Below are 19339 nucleotides of genomic sequence, written 5' to 3'. Positions count from 1 at the left end.
CTCTCGCTCAAATTGCACACAACAAACGACCCCAACTCCTCAAAGAAATACATACCCAAAACCGGAAAATGCCCTTCAACTCTGTGCCTCACATAAACCAATTCTTATCTCGTTCACCTTTTCAAAACTGCCAACCTTACTGGCTACTCTGCTGCCCTGCCCACTTCCGGTGCCCTAGGCCACCACCCACCCCATCTAATGTTTCTGCCGGTCCTGGGAGAAGGACTGGCCATGGGGAAGAGTGAAGGGGATGAGATTAGGAATTTAGGATGGGAGGGAAGGGGAAGAGGGGAGGGACTGGATAAGGAACCTGAGATTCAGCACAGCTGGAAGGCTGGAAATGTTCGGCCAGCTTGCTGCCTCCCAGATCTTTGCCGCCCTAGGTACAAGCCTAGTGTGCATATTGACAAATCCAGGCCTGACTCTACTGCATCTAAGAAAAGCAGGACTACAGGTCCCTAGATGCAATGGGGTAAGACCAGGATTCACCCTACCTATCTTTTATGAAACAGAGCTAGCTCATCTTTATGCTTAAAGGAGAAGGTCTTTAGAAAAAAATGTGTTTTCAAAGAAAAACCAGACCTGGCATAAGTAAAGAGGAATTATTGAAAATGTTGGCCCGTATGCTGTTGCGTCTCTCAGTCTCTTTCAGCACCTCCTCAATGCTTGGTCATGGACAGACTCAGACTCTGGGCTTAGCAGAAGACAAAGTGTTTTAGATTGGCAGCTGTCCCCTGAATCCTGATACGTCACTAGAAATGAATAGTATTTTGCTTTGTTCCACAGAGCAGCCTGGAAATGGTTCTTCTGGGCAATGCATTCACATGAGGTACCCATAGAATAACTCCAAGTTGGTCAAAAATGCAACAGAGCAATAAAACTATTTCAGTGGAGACCAAACCCTTCTAAGCACGTGGTCTCTGTTGAAAAACATTTGTCCTATAAATGGATAAAGTCTCCTACTTGAAGGACCAGTGAATTGTTTCCTAGGTTCTTGGTCCATATCACTGACTGCAAAATGTGTGAGGCTGAGTTGTGGTTTGAAGGTGTGAACATCAGCTTACAAAGATAATATTGTGTGCCCAGAGAGTACAACAAAAGGACACTATGCTTGAGAGGAAACGGATCCTAAGATGATCCTTTTCCAGGGTAGTTTATCAGTGCAAAGCAGCTATTACTGTCGGCAGGGCCGGATTTAAGATGATGGTGCCCATAGGAGGAGGGCTTAGGGCAGCGGATTCCTGGAAAGCAGAGTGCAGAGAGGGAGTCTCAGTTTTTGGGCAGCTTCAAAATTTGGTGCCCAAGCCATGTGCCCATGTCTAAATCCTGTCATGCCTGTCGGCATCTGGGGCTCTCTCCCTGGATGGATTTGGCTGAGATATAGGTAGAAGAGTGTCTTGTTGAGATCCAATGCGCCTCCACACAGTGGCTATGATAGATGTGCCGGGAGGGCGGGGGAACCAGAACCTAAAACAGGAGAGGACTAGAAAAGGCGCTTTTCCATGGGTTACGCCAGAAGAGTTACATTAGGATTACTGTTTAAATTTCATAATGCTGAGAATTAGGGATATGCAAACAAATTTGAGTCTAACCTAACAGGACATTGGTAACAAGATCTGCAGACTTACCAGAGATCTGTCTGAAAAATCTGTCAGCATTTTCCCCAGGGACCTCGGCAAAACCTGAAGAGATTCACTAATCCACAAAAATCAGAAACTGATTGAGAGTGGCTTCACCACTCACCAGCAAATTTTAAGCACATAAGAACATAAGAAGTTGCCATACTGGGTCAGACCCAGGGTCCATCAAGCCCAGCATCCTGTTTCCAACAGAGGCCAAACCAGGCCACAAGAACCTGGCAATTACCCAAACACTAAGCTACTGATGCCAGTAATAGCAGTGGCTGTTCCCTAAGTCCCTGCTCCATTGTTATTGTTATTATTACAATTATTATTAGCACTGTTTCTGCCTCTCAATATGATGTGCTTGAAGATTTGGCGCAGATTGGATCTAATTTGTTGGCAAGGTTTTCACATCCCTACTGATATGCTGCTGGGTTTTCAATATACAATGCAACAACCCTCATCTCCAGACTGACAGCACAGAAACCAACTTCAAATCATTTCCTCTGTTGAAAGGACGTGCTTCCTTTCTAGGGAAGAGCTGTGGTGTAGGAGTACAAGCCAGGAGAAACTCGGAGTTAGGAAGTGAGTGTCCCCTCTGCCTCTAGCTGTGACTCTATGGCTGCTAGTCCAGTATGCATGACAGAGGTGGGGGCTTATATATTAAATTGGAAAATGCATGCACATATTTTAAATCATTGGTATTTATGTGACAAAAATATTTATACTCACTATTATGAAGAAAAATGCATGCACGTCTATTGGACCCAGAGCGAGAGACATAAAAATCTGTCTGTACAAGTCTGAAATTTGTAAGCATGAGCAATAATCCTAATTATCAATCTTTCAATCCTGGCTACTGTCCACGTGTATCTTTCATATGCACTCAGAATTCAATCACCTAAAAGAAAAACAAATGATCTGGTGAGTGCACCTCACGTTTACTTACCTCGTGCTTGAATCAGAAGCACCGAAACATTCAGGCTGAAAAGTCTTAAGGAAGTTTGCCTGGGAACTTTTAAGTAGCAATAGAGGCGGCGTTTTGAAGGTGGGGTGTGATTGCCCAGGCAGCGGAGGGGAGGGGGCTGGGATAGAGTCCCCTCTGACAGAGATAACCTGGCTGTGATTGTACTGGGACAGTCCCAAGGACTGAAGAGAATTAAACAGGCTTTGAAACGTACATAGGAATAGGCTGAGTATCGAGGCAGCATCCCAGCTCCTGTAAAGAAACCTGCTTCTCTCCTAGCCCCATTCCTGGACAATCACCTCCATCTACAAACCTGCGCCTAGGTTAATATTTACATTTCTCAGGGAAAGCCCTGCTGTGACGTTATTGGTCCTTTGAACTACACTTGGCAGGAGGCAGGTTTTATGGAAAGGGCCGGATTTAGAAATAATGAAAACAGGTAATGTAGCACATTTGGAGCCCTTCTACCCCCCCCCCCCTGCTGCTCTCTGATGGTTGCAGAGCCCCCTCCCTGCTCTCCAGGGATCTCACCCCCACCCAGTCCTCTGCCTACAGGTAGTACAATCTTAAATCCAGCCCTGCCACCCTGCACGCCCCCACGCCACTGATTGGGTGAAATGACACCAGCTCTGTGCTTCTACTAAGAAGTTCTGTAAAAGGGCTCTGCCCATTTCTGTCATCTTCCCACAGAGCTCTCAGAACAGCCACTCGTAAGCTGCCTTGGGATCTTCAGTGAAAACAGGGCCTCAGCTGGCCAGAGCCCCTGGCTTTGAAATTGGCAGGATGTAATCATCATCATCATAAGAACATAAGAAGCTGCCATCCTGGGTCAGACCAAGGGTCCATCAAGCCCAGCATCCTGTTTCCAACAGTGGCCAATCCAGGCCATAAGAACCTGGCAAGTACCCAAACACTAAGAAGATCCCATGCTACTGATGTAATTAATAGCAGTGGCTATTCCCTAAGTAAACTTGATTAACAGCCGTTAATGGACTTCTCCTCCAAAAACTTATCCAAACCTTTTTTGAACCCAGCTACACTAACTGCACTAACCACATCCTCTGGCAACAAATTCAACTTTACTCGGGATTTTAGATGGCGTGTGAGACGCATTGTAAGTGATTATTCTCTGCAGCCAATGAGGAAAACGACTGGTATTTCTTCTGGTAGAAGCAGGAAATAAACCTTTTATTTCTTAAAAATAGAAAAGTAAAGCAGTCAAGAGCATTTTGCAGTTAAAATCGCAGATTTAACATATAGAAAACGTCAAAAACAAGTCAACGAACATATGTAGTTATTTAAGCAAAACATATGTTCCATGAGAAAAGTAATGGTTATACCACTGTGGCCCAGGTTGTATAATAACGTAGAAGATTCCAGCACATACCAAGACTAGTGATTCTGAGAAAAACACCAATGTACAAGGTGATCTGCTTGAGCTACTATCAACTTAATTGTTCCTTAACCTAATTTTCAATGTTCCGTAAATTAGCAAGTGGGAGAAGTGGCTTATGGTTTAAGACGTGTGCTCTATGTGTCTCAGGATTGTTCTGATTCTCTCCTCTCACTTCCTCCCAGGCCATGCTGAATATATTTATTGATACCATGAGAGACATCCCTGACAAGGCCCTAGAAACGTATAAATTCCAAGGAGCACACTAAATATAGGGGAGGAGGGAGTTCATTTAACATTTTAAACCTGCTTCCTCCCTATTGACAACCTGCAAACAGAATGGCTCAAGAGTGGAACCATTCAGCGCGCTGAGAGAACACTTTTTAAAAAACATATAAATAAATAAATATTGTATCTGAGTCACTGAGATCTTCCTTCGCTTAGCTCTGCACTATTACTGATACTACTGTGTTCATCTACTCTGATAAGGCGTGCTGGGCTGGAAACCATCTAATAAGTTAAATTATAATAAAAATATGAAGCGTCAAGTTTGGGTTAGGTTGGCTCCCTCCCTATGTAATTTCCTGGCACATTATCTATATGTCCAGCTGGACCACTTCACTGTGGATTAGGGGCATATAGAAAGATTTTTCCCAGCATGTCTTGACAATACAAAAAATAAGAATTTGTTAGAAAACACCTGCAATTGTAAAATTTGTCAATACTTTACAATAAGATAAGTCATGTTGGGTCCAGTATCTCTTACTATGGACCTCATTTACTAAGTATTCTCCCCCCTCCTATGCACAGAACGGGAGAAGACCTTCAGTGAATCAGGTCTATATTACCAATTGCAAGCAATGTTTTTTTTTTTACTAACCTACGATGCCTGTTACCGTGCATTAAAACAAGTTATTAGTGAATAGGCCCCATTGTCAACAGTGGGAGCAGTGGTAAATAACACAAATGAATGTAAATTGTGGGTTAGTAAATATATCCCACTGTTCCCTCTAAAGCGGGTCGGTGACCATTGACACCTTTATTCTTGCCGAGCGCGCTCAAACTGTTTCACAGTTTGAACTGTGTAGGGTCCCGCAGTCTGCAGGAAGTACCAGTTCTGCACAGTTCAAACCGTGAAACAGCTGAAGTGAGCCTGGTGAGGAGAAAAGGTTTGGCAGTCAAACATGCACCGTAGAGGGAACATTGCTTGCAAGTTTGCCTTGACAAAACTGCGTACCTTGTTGTGCTTATCCCCCCAGCCCTCTTACCAAATATGCGCAGGGACAAGTGAAACTCTTATATTCTTAAGACATCTCAGCTTATGTAATCAAGGCTATTTAATTGATAGTAGGAAACATACAGGGCGTGCTCAAACTACAACTACTGCCATGGATCTCTGACAGAGGAAGATATATTAATCTTGGTTGAGTCAGTTTTCTCCGGCACGTACAGTATCTTGTCTCTATATGGGAGATAAATGCCATCTGCTGGAGTCTTAACTGGGCCACATGAATTACAAATCTTGTAGTAGAATCCAGTACCGTGAACATTGCAAGAAATGTGATATTCATGGTATGCTTGACTACTCGAAGAGTCGTCTGAGAAAAGATTTCTTTATTGGCGTTGATTTCTTCTTTGAAGTTTTGGTGTGTAATGGTTTCATTGGGGTTTTTTTCACAGGCATCACCTTTTTCGGAGTTTGTAGTTCCCTAGCAAAATCAATGTGCTGGTTGCAGAAATACTTGGCATTTCCTTGTGACAGATGGATCAGCATGTTCTCTGACAGATCCATGCACTGGGCATGGACCCAGTGACCTTCTCCATTAGAGCAGTAGATCATAGCAGGCTTGTTGAGTTCCGTTGAATAGAAGGGAACCCAAGTATTTACATCAATGCTGCAGTCAGCACAACAAATAATCCAATAGCTAGTTTCTGATTCATCTTCTTCATCATCTTCATTATAGGTGTCATCATCAAAGACACCATCTCCATTAAAGTAAAACTCTTCTGAGTCTTCCAGAGGAATTGAGTCTTCTAGATCTTCTGTAGATGTTTGACTACAGGTTCTCATAACTTGCTCTTCTGTTCCAAAGTTCAAAATATAAAATAAGCTTGTATCAGACATAAGCTGCTTAATGTCCCCTGGGATGCCTAATAGCACAGCTCCATTGCCCATATTGCTACCGAACCATATCTTGCTGTGTTTAATGTCACCAGTCCAGTCTGGAGTTTCCCTTTCCTGGATCTCAATCCTGTCTTCTTCCAATGTAACAGTGTTGCACACCATCCTTTTGAAATTGTTTGATTCATAACCTCCAACAATGATGAACTCTTTGCTGCTGATCTGAGTTACAATAGCACTAGATAATGAAATCCCACCAGACAGGACAGTGCACTTCAGATCTGGGCTACCCAATGGAAGGTCAACTTTCAATTTATATAGATTTGGAGGTCGAATATTATTTTCAAGTGAATGGCCTCCTAGAATATAGACGGTATCATTTTTGGCCAAGGACACATGGAAGGAAAGTCCATCTTGAAGCTCTTGGAGGGTGTAGGAAGTAGAACAGCCAAAGTCAAGGTCAACTAGAAACACTTCAGGCATACAGTCAACCACACTGTTCCAGGTTTCAGTGGTTCTCTGTCCAGAAGGCAAATATGATCTTCCCCCAAATATGACACTTGCGCATTTACCCTTGCTGTAAACAACATTAATGGAATGGCCATATCTTGCCTTAGGAACATCTCCCACTAATTCTTTTTCACTGCAGTCAATGGTCACTTTTTTGTTAGTTCTGCTCATTGTGGACATGACGTACATCTTGGTGGACAGTTCATTATTTGGAGTTTTTCCACCATGAATAAGATACTGGCAAGTTTCAGACTCTGAACTCACTTTGAAACTGGTTATTGCAGGATATCGAAGGGGAGGAAGGTAGCAAGAATCATTTGAAAATATAACAGGCTTCAGTTTCAGGTCATTTTTCTTTAAGTCAAGATGGAAAACACCTGTTGGGCAAGATCTTTTTGGCCAGCCCTTTTGTCCAAAAAAGAAAACCCTCCCATCAAAATTCAGCAGCGAGAAACCTGGCTGAATGAGGGAGGAATTGTTAACAGTTGATACTATTTGCAGCGACATCTCTTCTGGTTGTTTGGAATATAGAATCTGAAATGAGAGAATAGAACAGAAGATATTATAAGTAATTTAAAAGACCCACACTGCATGCCAAAAACTTTCATTAATTTAGGAATAGGTAGCAGGGAATATTTTAAAACTCCAGCTGTGTAGCAGTTTCAGCCATTCCAGCTTTTACTTTGAGGTGGATTAGGCACATCTGAGTATTTTATATATATATATATATATATATATATATATTTTTTTTTTTTTTTTACTGCAAAGGGACAGCATTTGTATTCTTACCTGTTTACAAGAACCTAATTACATTCATAGTCAAAGCCAGAATAACTTAAACAGCTATACAATTGGAATCTTAAAAATATTCCTTGATAGATAAAGGTAAAATAGATTGTGACAAGAAAAAACTTCTAAGCCTCCAGAAATAAATAGGGTTCCACAGTGTGCAAGATCATACTCTGATTATAAATTCAGTGTTCAGCAGCCAGCAACATATCGTCCATGTGCCTAGCATTCTCCCTGACCTGTGGCAACTTTTAAATCATAATGTTTGTTGTGAAATATAATGACTATCTTGCATCAAGAAATCGATTAATTTATAAATTAACCAGAATTTATTTTACAAGTGATCTGCTGAGCCTATCTTGAGTCACCCAGAATGTTAATGTCCCTTACCAAGACAGAAAATGAGAAAATATTATGAAAAATCAGGCAAATTACTCAAACAACATGTTGTTAGATGCTGCTATATATATTCTGCTATTCTGAATATATATATAATGTTTATATAATTTTTATGTAATTTATATATTTTATTCAGTTTGATATACTAATATGAAAACCCCTAGGCGGGATACTATTTTGAGCTTGTTTCAAGGAAGGCAGAATAAACGTATAAGATGACATATTCAGAATAGCACAAGTACCTTAGAATAGTATAATATATCTTACATAATATATAGGTATTTATCCTGCCTTTCTGCACTTAAAAGAAATTCCATCATTAGGGTCATACAAAGATAAAATCAGTATGCATATTTCAGGAGTTGTATTTCTTTTAATTTTCCTTAACATAACATTAACGCAGTAGCTTAGAGCCGTACACCGGGCTCTGTATTAATGCAGGCAGGCATCTGGCGGGAACCTTTGCGCAGGCGCAGCCGAAGTACTGGGGGCCGTGTCAGGGAGCAGGCGCTCTGCTTCCGTTGCATTCGGGGGATTGTAGTCCTTTCCTCACCGGAACTCAGTTCTCGTCTATGTACTGAAGTGGAAGAAAACACTACAACTCCAAAGCGCCACTGGGGATAACTCTTCCTCCCGATTACTCAGCCTGGCCCTGGACGCTGAAAAGGTTGCTAGGGAGGCGGTTTTGCCGTGAAAAATAAACATAAAACAAACAATAAAAACTTGGGAAAATAGCGGTTTCTCAAAATCATCTTTAAGCAGTTACTCAGTTGATTTAAGAACCAGGATGGGATAAGGCAGCCAAGACAAACGCATGCTGAAGGAAGATTAAGTATGTAATGCCTGTTTGCAAGTCTACTATATTTTTGAATTTATTAATCATCATTCTTTGTTATTATTAATTGCCTAAAGGAAAGGGATGTAAAGGCAAATCCGCACTTATTTGTAACAGTGACTCGTGCGAACCTCCTCGCTGTTAAGTCGTTACAACTTTTTGCATTTCGGCTCAACCTTTGTTTTTCAGGTATAGGATTTTGTAGGTTGCAAACAAATATGTAACCTTTCACCTTATTCTATGAGCCAGTGACTGGGAAGTAGACCTTTTTGCTCAGGGCACACTGCTCTCTTGCATTATTATCAAGGGATTTTTTTTTTTTATTTCTCTTTGTGAAAGTATCGATGGTGTGACTTGCAGTTCTGCATTAGACCTTTCAGCACTCCAGGTAGTAGAAAATGGGAACGCCTCCTTTCCTCCAGTCACCCCTTCTTTTTAGCACTTTTCGACCAGGACCATGAGTCTCCACAAACTTACTGATTGGGCTCAAGCTTTGGAGGGGAAGGTGGGGCATTATTCTGGCATCTACTTTCTTGAAAATGACCTTGATCCAATAAAGGTGGGGGCATCAGAGTTGAAAAGCACTAGAAAATCCATGCATCAGCATGATTTTCAGTCCCTTCCTTTTGTGCTGTTCAGTAGATTTTATTTTATTGGTAATCATATCCTCTAGCTAAGCAATAATACTCCCTTGGTTTTGCATTTCTTGTCTTGTTTTGGAGGCCATCAGCATTGCCATTAACCCAAAACATTTCAGCATTTATCTCCCGTTCCAAAAATCATCATTGCATATTCTGACATGGATGCAAATGTCCTCTGTGGGCTTTGCAGCAGTTATCTGGCTATAATCTAGCTGGACAAGTGGCTCAATATTGCAAAACTTGCCATTTAGGCAGATAACTTGTGAGTTATCTGTCTAAATGGCTTTGAATATTGCCCTTGTTAGCATTAATAAGGTATATGTTGACAGTTAATGTGGTTTCTGATTTAACGTCTCAGAGCACAAAGTTCCAATGAGTAACTTGTCCACCTTAATTAAAAAAATGAAATAACTGCATATTAAACTGTATACTATATATTCATGGAAATCCACTTGAAATGTTTCTGGGTCTAAGAAAAGATTCATGCACCTCAGGAAGACAGAAGAGCAAAGCAGAACTGAGGGGGAGGAATTCATTGTGTTTCTTGCCTACTAAATACTATTTTTCACATTGCCTAAAATGGCAGCCCTAGTGGTGCAGCAGATGAGGCGTGAGATTTTTCTGCTGGGTTCTTGCCTGTCTTCTTCCTGGCTTCCAGCCAGGAAGGAATTTGCACTTAGATGGATGCTCAGAGTGCCCTTTCAGGCACCAGGAAGTTTGTGCAGAAATCTGTTCTAGTTCACCATCCAGCTCCTTTACATCTGGTCAGTGACTGCTAATGAGATGCATACGTGCGATCCCTCTGATCTTTGACTTTGGTATTGTCCGCAGGGAGGGTCATTTTGTAGCATTGCGGGTGACGTATGTGGCAGCTACGCTCGTAAGTCATTTTTCAAAGGGAACGTATGTGCATAAGTTTGCTTTGAAAGGGTTTGCAGAAAGTCACTCGCCCCAAGTTACACCTGCGCTTTGCACTGAGTTACTTGTGCGTGCAGATTTACACGCATGCTTTTTAAAATTAAAAGTACGCGTGTGAATCGCAACTTCATCCCCCGGAATATTTCTCTTTTGTGGGTGTAGAAGTATGGATGAAATTGGGGTTTTACTAGCAAGCCGTTTATGTGTGTGAACTCCCAGACCTCAGATGGCTTTGCTGGTCATTTGGCTCTTCTTTGCCTTGGGTCCCCAGCTGCTTCCTGAGCAGCCCATGTGAGGCAGGCAGCAAGTCAGTGGCAAGAGCGTGTAGTAAATAGGTCCATAATGTGAGTACAAAAGCAATATATACATTCTTCCACATTCTCAGGCTTAAGTTACACTGAGGACCATGAATTCATGTCCATGCACCTAATTAATTTGTTTAATGTAAACATTTTCTCCCCCGTCCCATTGTTTTCCTAATGAGACAAATGTTTGCATTTAAGACTTGATTTATCAAACAGATAATTTTTCCTTTTGGCATGGCTGCCCATGGATTCTGCAAAGTAAAAGCATGCCAACCTTCTAAAATATGTACAGGCCGGAAGCAAATGCATCGTGCTTAACTTTTCCACAGGGCGGTGCAAAGTCCCAGTCCCACGATCTCACTTTGACCCCTAGTTATGGTCAAACCATGAAAGTCGCTCGTCTGAATTACGCCCAGGCTGGTAAAGGCTATAGCATGGATGCTGAGCTACAAGTCATTTTGTGGCTTTAGTGGCAAAAGAAACTCTTAGCAAAATATTTTACTTCTTTAAAAAAACAAACAAAACCAATTGTAAATACACCTAGGAAAATGTGACCTGCTCCTTAGGATCTCTCGCCTCCTCCGGTAATGCGAGGCGCTGTCAGGAGGTGGCTGCATTTCCAGTCCAGGATGCCCCCGCCCCCCCGCCTCCCTCCAGCTGCAGAAAGCCATTGGACCTACCTGGATGAGAACAGGTGTTTTATTTCTACTTTTGCTTTGCAACTGGAGCTGGCTTAGGACATCAGAGGCAGCAGGGCTCTGTTCCGCTGCCTTGTGAAGAGATAACTCAGGGCATGAGAGCAAGCCCCTGCCTACAGATGTTCTAATGAGCTTCTGCAACGGTCTGTGACCGCCGCCGGTGCAGCTTCAGCTCGCATCGGGGCTTTCTTGCACTCCGGCTTTGGTTTAACCCTTTCTGCGCTGGCAGTCATTGCAGAGGCTCTTTACTACTAGGACTCTAATTTCCAGAATTTTTCTGCAGTTTACCTTTTAGAAACAAATGCAATAAAAGCAACAATCTGATTTTCTTTATTCACCTTTAATTACATTCCTATTGCATGAAAAAGCTAAAATTGTCAATCGAGATGGACGCTGACAGTTTCTGTAGAGATGACCTCGGTACAGGCTGAAAACCGAGAAAACGCAGTGGAAGGTGGCTGGATAGCCTGCAGTGCTGTGCAGGGACCTCGAGGTGCACTTTTTCTGCACACCGCATTTTGTTCATTTCGTGAAAAGACAAAGAACAAGGGCAGGGGATGAGGGAAGGGGGGGATTAGGTTGCCAAATGGCACAGGGAGATGGGGACGAAATAGACACTAGGATGAGATTGTAAAACTCATTTCTCTTGTGACATGTCTGCTGCGGATTTATTTTATATTTAACCGACTTTTCTATTATGTGGTGCTAGTGTAAGCGCCTCCTCTGACCTCCCTCCTGCCCCGCCCCCAGGAATGTCCTTTTTTCAGTGACAGAAAGACATCTCAATTACACTGCCACATGGAGAGCGGGCAGCGTTCTGAACCTGCTTTATGTGCTCACCCACATGAAATGAGTAGAAAATTGCCATCTTTATTTGTCCGGCGAGAAACATATTTTAATTGTATTTTATGTTCAATTAAGGTTGTCAAGGGACAATTCTTGGTGAGATACCAAGAGTAGACCCCACGGAAATGAAATCAATCATAAAATCTCCTGAAAAGGCAGTGCAAATGGCAAATGATGAAGGAATAGAAGCCATCACAATCTTAAGCTGCATATGCTGAACACCATGCTGTAAAGATACTGTCCCTCGCAAAGAGCTGAGCTCAAGGCTAAGTGACCTCTTGTTGAGGGAGTAGATTAAGATTTCTCAGTTCGCACCACTGCAGACCCTGTGATTCATGGTTAGTGATTTCATGGCTCTTCTGCTGACCCCAGAAAGACAGCTTTATCTAAAAATGCTCTTGCAGCTTTTTGTGCAAAGATTTAAAAAAGATGCTGCTGAGGAGCCTTGGCCCAGAAGACCAGATATGTCACAGTAGAGTCCAGTTCAGTTCAGTAAGATCTGTTGCATTGGCGATGAGCTGATCATCTTGCTTCAGTTTGCTTAATGCTGCATTTTGGTTAAGTTGTTTTAAATTGTATGTTTTCAGTTATTACTGTATACTGTAAATTCAAAGGTGATAATTTAGATGAAATGAAACAGTGAACCTAGAAGATGTACTAGGGCAAATTGACAAACTAAAGAGTAGAAAATCATCTGGACCAGATGGTATACATCCTAGAGTGTTGAAAGAACTGAGAAATGAAATTGCAGACCTGCTATTGGGACTTGCTAGTGTAACTCCAGTTTATAAAAAGGGATCAGGGAGATTCAGGAAACTACAGACCAATGAGTCTGATGTCCGTGCCAGGCAAAATGGTAGAAATTATTATATAGAACAAAATTGTTGAACACATAGTTAAGCATAGCTTAAAGGAACAAAGCCAACATGGATTTAGCCGAGGGAAATCTTGCCTCCTCAATTTGCTGCATTTTCGTGAGGGCACAAATCAACATGGATAAAGGGGAGCCAGTTGATATAATATATCTGGATTTCCAGAAAGTATTTGACAAAATCTCATGAGAGACTTAGGAAATTAAAAAGTTATGGGATGGGGGCAGTGTCCTATTGTGGATTGCCAACTGGTTAAAAGATAGAAATCAGAGAATAGGGCTAAATGTTACATTTCCCAATGGAGAAAGGGGAATAGAGGAGTGCCTCAGGAATCTGTTCTGGGACCACTGCTTTTCAATATATTTATAAATGAGCTGGAAATGGGAACAAGTGAGGTGATCAGATTTGTTGACAACACTAAATTATTCAAAGCCGTTAATTAAATCACAAGAGGATTGTGAGAAATTGCAAGAGGACATTGCAAAACTGGGAGACTGGGCAATCAAATGGTTAATGAAATTTAATGTGGACAAATGCAAAGTGATGCACTTAAGGAAGAGAAACCCAAATTATAGCTACAAAATGCAAGGTTCCACATTAGGAGTCATCACTCAGGAAAAGGATCTAGGTGTCATTGTTGAAAATACATTGAAATCTTCTGCTCAGTGTGCAGCAGCAGCCAAGAAAGCAAACAGAATGCTAGGGATTATTAGGAAAGGAATAGAGAATAAAACAGAGAATATCATGGTACGATCTCATCTTAAGAATTGTGTGCAGTTCTGTTCACCACATCTCAAGAAAGATATAGCAGAATTAGAAAAGGTACAGAGAAGGGCGACCAAGATGATAAAGGGGATGGATCAATTCCCCTATGAGGAAAGGCTAAAGAGGTTAGGACTCTTCGCTTGGAGAAGAGACAGCTGAGGGGAGATATGATAGAGGTCTATAAAATAATGAGTGGAATGGAACGAGTAAACGTTAATCAGTTGTTTACTCTTTCAAAAAGTACAAAGACCAGGGGACACATAATGAAGTTACTGGGTAATACATTTAAAACTAATAAGAGAATATATTTTTTTTTCTCGGCACATAATTAAGTTCTGGAATTCGTTGCCAGAGGATGTGGTGAAAGCTAATAGTATAGCTGTGTTTAAAAAAGGTTTGGACAAGTTCCTGGAGGAAAAGTTCATGAACCATTATTAAGATAGAGTTGCAGAAATCCACTGCTTATTCTTGGGATAAGCAGCTTGGAATCTCTCGACCCCTTGGGATCCTGCCAGGTACTTGTGACTTGGATTGGCCACTGTTGGAAATAGGATATTGAGTTTGAAGGACCCCTGGTCTGACCCAGTACAGGAAGTCTTATGTTCTTAAATTGCCTTGAGATTTTTTTTGTAAGGTGATAAATAAATGTGATGATAATATGAATGTTTGCTGCTGCACTACAGAGGAGAATTAAACAGGAGGAAGTTCTGTTGTTTTAAATTGCTCAGCTGCGTACTAAAATTACATTTGGAATTTAAGGTTGTAAGCATAAGTGGATCACTTTTGCAGACTCTTACTTGTGGCTTCCTCTGTAGACCCAGGAGCAGCAAAGATATGCAAACTGTAGCACTGAGCTCCCCTGAGACCATAAAACTGTGAATAAGTGTTTGTGATTGTGGAGCATCAGGCAATAAAACCAATCCAAATTACCAGCAATGACAAAACAATAGCAAAAAAAAAAAAATAAATCTCATAAAACCAAAATGTGAGAAAAGTGGGAATGAGATCCTGCAATCCCATTCGTCCCTGGACATGCTCTCCCTCACCGCCCTGACCCTGCACCCCACATGAATGACCGCTGTGTTCACATTGTTGGTGGGGGGTGAAGCGGGGAGGTGCCTGTGTCCTCTCCTTTGCAGACCATTGCAGACTTTTTCTGCTTGTAGATGTTGGGAGGGGGGGAGGGGGGGATGTGGAAAGCTGTTTCCACGGGTGAAACGGTGAACGTTGTCCTTTCTGACACACAGGGTGAAGGGTTTGCACTCACGCCCATGCTTTTGAACTTACTAAAGTCTGCGACTATTTTTTCTCAGGAAAACTGCACACACACAATAGCAGGGGCAAACACGTGTGGGAAGTTTTCCATGTGAAGCTGGGCGGGTACTTTCCCTCTGAAAACTGGGGCAGCGTCCGCGAGTGGAAAAAAATACCTGTGGGCTTTGCACCAGTGCGGGCAGTCGGAAGATCACCCCTCCCCCGAGGGGGCAGTGCTGAATGGTCTGCATGGTTTGTGATGCATAGTGCGGCCGATCCTGAAAGCGAAAGGCCTGTGTTGTTTCCGTTTTGGCAATTGGCAGCCGCGTGGTTTTGCACTGGTATTTGTGTGGGTGGCCAAGCCAGGGCAGAATAGTGCACATGCATTTTGAAAATCCAACCCGGGCGCCCCCTTTTTACCTCCAGGCCTCCGCACCCCCCTGGGGACTCCTTTTTTTTTAACCCGGGGACGCCTGTGCGGAAGAGAGTCCGTGTGAGCCAATCATTTTCAGCTGCAATAGCATTTGATCAGGAGGCGGGCTTTCAGAAATGCAGGCAGCAGATAAGACTGCAGGTGCCTGTTATTTTCTGCTCATCTCTTGCTATGCTTTGCCTCGGACCTCCATGAAGACCTGTGGCCTAGTTTTAGCACCTCTCACTCTTCCCCTCTGGCCACTTTTTGTACTGGAAAGATTTTTGTTTCGGCCGCTGCACCAGCTGAGGTTACCCGCTGGTTGTGGATGATCAAACATGGGGGATTCTGCAGCTTTGTGTGTTCCTGCAGTAACCCGTGAGGTCCTCCAAAAATGGCAGTAGGAATGAATCACAGTCCTGAGGACTCTGCAGGGTCTGGGCCTTTAGCTCTGCTTCAGAGGTGTCCTCGTTTGGAGAGAGGGAGGTCTGATGTAAAATCAAGGATCAGGTTATAGCCTCTGGACAGCAGCAGCATCCTTGGTCCAAAAAGAATTCCAGAGCCTTTAGAATTTCTTTAGGCTCAGCTCGGCTCCGAGACCCCTGCGCTGAGTACATTTTCCATTTACACGCACACAAAGACTTTAAAAGTCATCATTTGAAATGATGCTGGGTTTTCTAGAAGCAGAATGTCTTCTGGACATGCTCAGGAAGCCCCGCAGTGCTCCGAGTGTCAGCCCCTTTCAACAGGTCTCTCGGTGGAGTAGAATTAATAAACCTTGGGGCTGGAACTTGCGCTGCCAGATGAGTCCCGAGTTCTAATCCTGGCCCTTGAGCCTTTCTCAGTTCCTGAAAGAGAGAGCTTGCATTGTAGATAGTATCTGACCTCTGTATGAGGGGGGTATGGGAGGGGGTCTGTCATAAAACTGGAAAACATAAAGGATTTATTTTTTGGAGACCGCATGCACCTTCCGTGTCTATCTGGGGCAGTGCCTGGCACAGTATATTCAATACAATGGAAATACATTGCAGATACAATCCCAGGCTTTAATTCTTAACTAAGGACAGAGAGGTCAGACTTTATAGAAACTAAAGGGAATAGTTTACATCCTGACAATATAACTGGACGGGTAGTGAAAAAATGTTTTACATTGCATTGCTTCCTCTTCAAAACCACAAGAATTTGCATTTAAACCACCGAGACGGTCTGCTGAGTCCCGATCCGCTCTCTCGCTGCTTACGGAAGGATAATGGTAGAGGCTTGTTTTGGAAACAGTTGTTTAAAAGTTGTGTATTTTAGGCCCTGTGTGCTTGATAAAGCAAAATTCAAAACACTGACTAGCTGTGTCCTCTTCCATTGGTGGTGCCACGCTTTCAATCAGGTGCCAGAAAAACAAGTGCTTTCATCTCTGCCCACGCATTATTGGCAGTAATAAGTGGTTATATGTGCATCTATCTATCTGTCTATCTATCAGTACTTTAAATGGAGAGTTCCGAGTTTGCAGGGTCAGCTAATAATCTGCACGTCATACAGTGCTTTTAAATCAGCAGACTTTGTATGGCTAACCAATGCCTGAGATGCAGTGCAAGCAGTCATTATTTTTAACTTGTTCTATTTTATGCCCTCTGGGTGTGTGTGGATATCTTAGTGCTAAGCCAGGGACTTCAGACGATCATCCTCTCTGGGCTACAGGACAGGTTCACAGGGTTTATCACCTTCCCTTGGGGTACCTGGGTTAGGCAATCAGAAGGTGGCTGGACTTGCTGGGCCCCTTATCTTCTTCCAGTTCCACCCAGTTAAATTGCTGGGAGTCCGATGGGGCACTTTAGGTAGCAGCTGCCTCTGTGACTTCTTATTTACATCACATGTTCTTATTGCACTGTTTATTGTGCTATGTGATTTTTATTTTGAATTTTACCAACCCAAATGTTACTGTGGATGAAAGACTTGCAGGGGCAGTGCTAGTGAAAGCAAGGGACTGGGAGTTTGAAGACCTTTGTTTGTTGCTGTGACCTTGTATTTGTAAGCTCTTTGGAGAAGGAACCTTGTAGCCATGCAACTAATTCAGTGAGAGTACTTTAGATGCATGGCATGAAGTTAGCAAGTAGCACATTTAAGACTAATTGGAGAAAATTCTTTTTCACTCAACGCACAATAAAGCTCTGGAATTTGTTGCCAGAGGATGTGGTTATTGCAGTTAGTGTAGCTGGGTTCAAAAAAGGTTTGGATAAGTTCTTGGAGGAGAAGTCCATTAACTGGTATTAATCAAGTTTACTTAGGGAATAGCCACTGCTATTAATTGCATCAGTAACATGGAATAAACTTAGTGTTTGGGTACTTGCCAGGTTCTTATGGCCTGGATTGGCCACTGTTGGAAACAGGATGCTGGGCTCGATGGACCCTTGGTCTGACCCAGCATGGCATGTTCTTATGTTCTTATGGCCTTTTCTTTCTTGCTTTAGATTACTGCGGAGAGCTGCAAGAGCTATGCCTGTTTGCTTGTCTGGAGCATTCATCATGGACGAGGAGGAAATCATGCAGGATGCACTCAATAGGTTCATTAACAGCCACGAGCAAACTTACGAAGAATTCTTCAGCTCCTTCACGCACCTTTGCAGAGGTAAAGAAGGGATCCACGTCCACCAAGTCAGTGGCTTATGTGGAGGGACCTGGGTTAGGTCTTTTGCACCTTAAGTTGGCTGGGGATGTTCTGGAGGCAGTGTTCACAGAGGAGCAATATTCATTGTGCAATGTTGGTACCTGGATTCAAGGCTCGAGATTGCAGGGAGCTGGAAGGAGCCCAGGTGTATGGCCTTGGCCGAGCATCATCGTATAGGCTGGGAAATTGATTCGCTAGTTGCGGATGAAGGCTCATAGGCTCATGGCACTGGATCCCGGCCTTGGTTCCGGTAGAGCTGGAAGCCCAGAATAGCAGGTAAATAAGAAGAAAATTCTTAGTTATATGACAGGAGCCAAAGAATAAAATACCTTCACTTTGCTGGGAGCTATTCAAATGAGGCAGACCGCAGTTTCAGAAACTCTTTTATCTGTTTAAAACCAGAAGGAACATAAGTTGCGCCAGTCCGAGTTACTAGGAAGATCCCAGAGTGGATCCGTTCTCTGTTGCTCCTCCCAGGGATAAGCGGTAGGATTCAGAAATCTTCCTGGCTGATAATGGTTTATGGACTTTTCCCCGTTATAAACCTCGCTGGGCTGGGTGCCGTGACCGCATCTCCACAGCTTGATTGCACATTGAGTGAAACTACTTTCCCTGATAAGTTTCGTAGAATGACCCCTAGCACTAGCATTGTTTGAAAAGGTAAATAACCGTGCCCTCCCATTAATGATTTTGTAAACCTCTCTCAGACCTCTTTTTATCATTTGCTTCTGTTCAGCCTTTCCTCACAGAGGATCCATCCCATCATTTTTTGTTGCCTTTCTCTGTACTTCCGCTATAGCTTTCTTGAGATGGTGCGACCAGAAGTGCATTTATTTTCCATGCCCTTTCTGAATAATTTCTAACATTTTAATTTCTCTTTTGATCACTGCTGCTCACTGAACAGTGATAATGACTAAGTGAGAGGGTCTGTGGGCAACTTGCATGACCAAGGGGCCTATGACGTCCGTCACTGGCAGATTGTCCCCAAAAACGTTCTCAGCCATGGAGGAGAGAGGAGAATGATTTTACAATAAACTCCTTGCTGGCTTGGAAGCAAAGCAGCAGTGCCGACCGAACATCTGCTGCCAACCTGCTGACTACCTTTCAACTCTGACAAAATTTGCTTTAGAAGTGCTGCTTTATTCATGTCATCTTTTGTTTTGACATCTAAATGTAGTCCATTCTTTCAAGTGTCAACTATTTTTATTACGTTTTGGAATATTTGTTATAGCACAGTGCAAATGTGATAAAATAAAATGTATTTGAAAGCACTACTTACTATTCCCAGGTGTCAGAGTCAAAACATGGGTGTAAGTTGGCTACTAAGTTGCC

General features: G+C 42.7%; 2 protein-coding genes across 2 annotated transcripts in view; one reads left to right on the top strand and one right to left on the bottom strand.

Moving 5' to 3' along the window:
• Positions 1 to 4371: 4371 nt before the first annotated feature.
• Positions 4372 to 8251, bottom strand: RAG2 (recombination activating 2). The gene is made up of 2 exons (XM_029583143.1): positions 8070 to 8251; positions 4372 to 7148 (listed from the first exon to the last, which is right to left on the bottom strand). Exon 2 carries the CDS (start codon positions 7119 to 7121, stop codon positions 5565 to 5567), a length of 1557 nt encoding a protein of 518 aa, XP_029439003.1. The 5' UTR covers positions 7122 to 7148; positions 8070 to 8251; the 3' UTR covers positions 4372 to 5564.
• Positions 8252 to 8431: 180 nt separating this feature from the next.
• The window catches only part of C17H11orf74 (chromosome 17 C11orf74 homolog), a 30625-nt gene continuing 19717 nt past the window's right edge, over positions 8432 to 19339 (top strand). The window contains exons 1-2 of the mRNA XM_029583052.1: positions 8432 to 8634; positions 17811 to 17968. Coding sequence (XP_029438912.1) covers positions 17836 to 17968 — 133 coding nt within the window. The 5' untranslated portion in view covers positions 8432 to 8634; positions 17811 to 17835. The remainder of the gene's footprint in view (positions 8635 to 17810; positions 17969 to 19339) is intronic.

Source organism: Rhinatrema bivittatum, chromosome 17 (genome assembly GCF_901001135.1).
Source record: "Rhinatrema bivittatum chromosome 17, aRhiBiv1.1, whole genome shotgun sequence".
NCBI classification, from domain to species: domain Eukaryota; kingdom Metazoa; phylum Chordata; class Amphibia; order Gymnophiona; family Rhinatrematidae; genus Rhinatrema; species Rhinatrema bivittatum.
This window is presented reverse-complemented; position numbering and strand designations above follow the sequence as displayed.